The 4,928-nt window shown below is 58.1% G+C and overlaps 1 protein-coding gene across 1 annotated transcript; it reads right to left on the bottom strand.

The window, feature by feature from the left end:
- Positions 1 to 831: 831 nt before the first annotated feature.
- LBX2 (ladybird homeobox 2) lies at positions 832 to 4,665 on the bottom strand. The gene is made up of 2 exons (XM_043972765.1): positions 4,359 to 4,665; positions 832 to 2,377 (listed from the first exon to the last, which is right to left on the bottom strand). The coding sequence occupies exons 1-2, from the start codon at positions 4,663 to 4,665 to the stop codon at positions 1,983 to 1,985; spliced, it is 702 nt and encodes a 233-aa protein (XP_043828700.1). The 3' UTR covers positions 832 to 1,982.
- Positions 4,666 to 4,928: the final 263 nt, after the last annotated feature.

The raw sequence follows: 4,928 nt of genomic DNA, 5'->3' as shown, positions 1-4,928 counted from the left end.
GATGTCAGCAGCCAGCGGCGGCCCGGTCACCCGGGAAATTACCGGGGGATGGGGAGGGGGTGCTGCCCAGCCACTCCACAGTGTGGGGGGTGGGGAAATCTTCCCAAGTCTACTCCCCCCCACACACACACAAGCTGCAACAGAGGGAGGGGTGGGGGGTGGGGGGAAGCAACCTGGACTCGCGAGCTAAGGGAATGTCTTTGTGTTACTCGCGTTAACGGTATGTGCCCTTACGTGTTCCTGCTTTGCCGCATGTGACTGCGGCTTCCTGTATTATGTGTGTTGTATGTGGTGCGTTACAACGGCGTGTGGGGTCGTGAGGCTGCTGTGTCACAACGGCGTGTACGATTGTCTATCCGACTTTGCCGTCTTCCCGTGCAAAGTTCACTTTCAGAAGCATTTACCAGGCGCTAGTTAGTGTATGTAGCAGTTAGTGCATGTATGCGGTAAAGTGTTACTGTGTGTCCCACAAACACTCTTTATTGTGTCCATGTTACAGTGTGTAATTATTGCCTCTGTTGTTGGCTCTGCATTACTGCTTGGACGTCTGTCGCTGAGGACGTTGTGAGTTGCGCGGTCACCAGGTCTGGGACAGCCTCCTGTACTGTGTAATTTTGCCCTTTCCTCTGTCCTCTCTCGACAATTTTCATTTGTCTCTCTGGTTTGGATCCAGGTCAAGGTCATCATTAATAAATTCTTGGGGTGGGGCTGGGACGGGCAGGGGGAGGTGTTTGTAGAAAGGAATTCCGGCAGATGCCCTCTAGGCCTAGTGGATTCAATTTGGAGTCTTGAGGGTTCAATCTCACACGATCTTTGGATCCTATAGGGTGAGGGAGGAGAGCAGGGTTTTTTTTGGGGGGGGGGGTCAGCTCTACATCACAAAAAGCTGGGGGGGGGGGAAATGGGGTACGGACCCTTCCCCCATTTCAGCTCTGCAGTCAGTCAGTCAGTACCCAGAGCTTGCCCAAGGCACACAAGCTCCCAGCCTCGGGGGACTGCTCCCACCCTCTCCGCTCGCAGTAGGTAAAAAGCGAAATACCCCGTCGGATCCTCTTTATTCACACAGACTGAAGGGCCAGGGATGGGGTTGGTGGAGGTGGGAAAGGGGCTACAAACCGCCGGATAGCAATAGTAGGCAGAGAAGACCTGGTTGACCCAGCTCACTGTCCATGCGCTGAGCAACAGCCATTGCTGGGAGAAGCCTCCGGCCAGAGGCAGGGATATAGATCTGATTAGAACAGAACTACAGAAAACGAAATGTGCGGAGGAAGGGAGGGGACAGGAGAGGTGAAGTCTATAAGGGCCAGAGGGCACTAGGGTTCCGAAGGAGGAAGTGGGTGGGAGAGGCGGCGCCTGGCGCCAGAGGGATCCCTCAGCCTAGAAGAGTGGGGGATTGGGGAGACTGGGCGGTATAGAGTCTGTCTGGGACAAAGTTAGAGAAAACATGGGTGAATAGACAATGCCGAGCAGGGGAGGCGGTTGGGATAAGGAGGAACACTATCTGAGACTCCTGGGTTTTCCCAAAAAGTGAGAAACTCGGGACGTCGCAGAAGCGCATGAGTGGGGAGTAAGCAAACTAGCTCCATAGATGTGTCTGGGACTCCTAAGTAAGGCCCTGGGACTGGAAAAGGTGGGGTTTTGTGTAGCGATAGAGAGCCAGGGACGGTGTGGAGTGCCAGGATGAACCACGCAGAGTTGACCCCCCCCCCGCCCCCAACAAACACCACAATAGGAATAAATGGGGGAGGGGTCGAGTGATCCAGTTAGTCCGGGGCGGAAAACCCCCAGAGACCGGGAGGTTGGCTAGTATGGAGGCTGGGGTGGAGGGACAGTGAATCGAAGGAGAACGGTGTGGGCATAAGTCAAAAAACTGGGTCGGGGACCTGGATCCTCTGAGCCGGCCCAGTGGGTAAAGCTGGGTCGCAATAGAGTCTGACATAAGGCTAGTCCGCGGGCCCTGGGAGCCAGGGCCAGACTTCTCTTCAATCGTCCACCTGGATTTCCTCGTCCGAGAGCTCCGGTCCAGGGGCAGGGCTGGGTTCCGGGACGGTGGAAGGATTGGAGCCTGATTCTGGAAGAGAGAGACTCAGCCGCCGGAGAGCTGCTGGCGGCAGGGAACGCAAGGAGGCCACGTCCGCCTTCATCTCCTCCACGTCCCTCTTGAGCTTGGCGCGGCGGTTTTGGAACCAGGTAATGACTTGGGCATTGGCCAGGCCCAGCCGAGCTGCCAGTCCGTCCCTCTCGGCTGGAGCCAGGTACTTCTGGAAGACGAAGCGCCTCTCCAGCTCCAGCACCTGCTGCGCGGTGAACGCAGTACGCGACTTCCGACGCCTGCGGGTCACAGGCCTGGAGCTCAGCGGACTCAGTGCCACCCGACCTGCAGGAACACGAAGGACCCGGGACATGATAAAGCCTGGGCCAGGACCTCCCCGAAGGCGGGCAGGAGGGCTTTATGGCAGGATTTGAACCACTGGAGTGGGCTTCTCCACAACAGGAAAGCTGAACCCACCTCAGAGTTCAGGGAATTTCCTAGGTCCCCTGGGGAGGGCCAGAGTTAAAGCCTGGGAAACAGAAGGTGATCTATGAATTCCTTAGGGGAACGGAGAGCCCAGCAAGGTCTGAGCCTAGGCCAGGAGGCTAAGGCAAGGGTCCCGTAGGCCAAGCATGGGGGGGGGGGGGGATAACTCAAGGCCCCTGGGTATAGTAGGTTGTTTGCAGCCCCCAGAGCCCGCAGGTTCGGGCAGGAACTGCTCTTCCTCCATTTCCTCCCAGCACAGGGCTGGGCGCATGGGGGTGTGGGGTGGGAGGGGAAGGGAGAGGAGAGGGTCGAGTAAATTCACGGGGAAGACTTGTTGATGGTTTGATTGATTGGGATGTCTGGAATGACTAAAACAGAGGTCAGGGTGTGTAGAACTGCGAAGAAGTGAGAGACTAGGGCAGGGTTAGGGTTAGGGAGGGAGGCACAAAGAGGTAGGGAGTTGAAAGAACAGAGGTGGGCAATTAAGGGAACAGGGAGATGGGGGCAGGGTATTGGAGGTCCACAAGGTTGTGGAAAGGGGAGAAGTTTCATGGGGTAGAGAGCTGTGCGAGGGACAAAGAGGTCAAGGACTGGATGGTGGGACTGATCAGGGCTTCAGGACCAGTAAAGGCCTCAGCAGCCAGGTGAGGGAAAAGGGAGAGACTAGCGATCTACCCCAAAGACCTCTCTCCCCCAGACCTTAGGACTCCTTCCCTGGGATCTCAGTCCTTTTCCGGGCCCCCTTATAGTCCCAATGGCTTGCCTCACACCTTCCCCATGCCCCTCCTCCACCTCCGGAGAGCCAAACGGGCCGCTGCAGGAGCTGGAGCCTTGGAGACACAAAAACAGCAGGGGAGAGATGAGCCTGAAGTCTCTGATCCTTACAAGCCTGTTAAGAGGTGAAGGCGGCTCCTGAACAAGGCTGGATCTCTCGCTACCTCGCTCTCTCTTCCTCATTCATCTATCTGTTTCTGTCTCTTTGTCTTTCTGAGCCTGACAGATCTCTACGCAATGTAGAGAGTAACAGTAGCAGTCAATGCTCCAGTCCCAATCTCTGCTTAGCCTCTCTTGGTTCATTGTGGTTGCGATTGTGTGGTTGTGTAAGTGTGAATGTGTGCTTACGCGCGCGTGAGCGTATAAGCGCGAGCGCATTCTCCGCGGGTCGGAACTGCCTAGAGAGAAGCCGGTCAGCTCAGGCTCGGGTCTGACAGAGACCTCGGCCTGCCGAAGGAAGGAAAAGAGTAAGACCTGCCGAAAGAGGAAAAGGCGGCCTCGCACAGTGCCCTTGACAACTCAAGGCCAACTGACCCAGGAGGAGGCACGTCGTGGCCCGAATTTTCGAAGGAACCGGACTCAGGAGAGAGGAGGAGGGTGTTGGATAAGGGCAGACCGGCTAAAGGGGAAGCAGTGAATGAAAGTCGGGGCACCACAGGGGCGGAGAGGGGGGCGGGGAAGGAGAGCAAGGGGAAGAAAAGAAACAGACCCACGAAAGGTGTCAGACGGGGAGGGGACAGGGGAACCCCAGGAAAGAGAGAGAAAGGGTGAATCGAAGGATAGGTGGGGGTCAGGAGAGAAGGGAAAATCAAGGGAAAGAGGAGGAAACGGGGGGAGGAGGAGTAAAAGGGTAATCGGGAGGGAGATGGTGAGGAAGAAAGGATTCGGGAATGGACAGATAAGAGGAAACGGTATAGAAGGGGAGGAAAGGAAGAGGTAGGAGTTGGAGGGGGAGGCTGTAGCAAGGAGTCGCGGTAACAGGCACAGCAGTTGAAGTACCCAAAACCCCCTCCCGTTCGCCTGCGTCCCTCTAACTGGAACCCCAGCCAGGCATCTGACTGCGTACCTTCGGCCGCCTGCAAGACACTGCCGTCGAGCCTGCGGAAGGTCTTACTGGCCAACTCTTCTAATGCGCAGAGAGGTGAAGTAGGGTCCTGGGCGGGCACGGGGGCTGGGGTCGGGCGGGCTGGTGGACCCAGGATGTCAGCAATGCTGAAGGGCGTCAGCGGCTTATTGGAGGCGGCAGGCGGCGACCCGGAATCCTGGGCAGAGGTCATGTCGGGGCTCCCGGGCCAAGGGCTCCCCGCTGACGGGGCCGCCAGAGCCGCGCCACAGCCTCTTCCTCCTCCTCCCCCACCTCCTCCTCCGCGCATCGGCTCATGCTCCGGGCCCCGGGGCCCGGGGCCGCCCCGTGCCGCCCCCCGGGGCCCCGGTTTGTACCCAGAAGATTGCTCTGGACAAGCCTGAAGCTGCTTCTTTGCTTTAGTCGGACGACTCAGTTCGTGTAGCCCTGCGCCCGCCAGCGGAGCCTTAGCCCTGCCTTAAAGGGCCTCGGGGCCGGAGGCGGCAACTGGGTGGGGAGGGGGGGCGGAGCTTGCGGCGGGGGCCGTGTATCCTTCCTCCAGAAACCACCCCC

Source organism: Dromiciops gliroides, chromosome 6 (assembly GCF_019393635.1).
Source record: "Dromiciops gliroides isolate mDroGli1 chromosome 6, mDroGli1.pri, whole genome shotgun sequence".
Lineage (NCBI taxonomy): Eukaryota > Metazoa > Chordata > Mammalia > Microbiotheria > Microbiotheriidae > Dromiciops > Dromiciops gliroides.
The sequence above is the reverse complement of the archived record's forward strand: the minus strand, read 5'-3'. Positions and strand labels throughout refer to the sequence as shown.

Excerpts from the sequence above, each read along its gene's own strand:
- LBX2 (XM_043972765.1), bottom strand. The coding sequence starts at position 4,665 with ATGCGCGGAGGAGGAGGTGGGGGAGGAGGAGGAAGAGGCTGTGGCGCG. Across the intron at positions 2,378-4,358 it reads TGTCTTGCAGGCGGCCGAAG|GTCGGGTGGCACTGAGTCCG; the intron begins GTACGCAGTCAG and ends GTGTTCCTGCAG.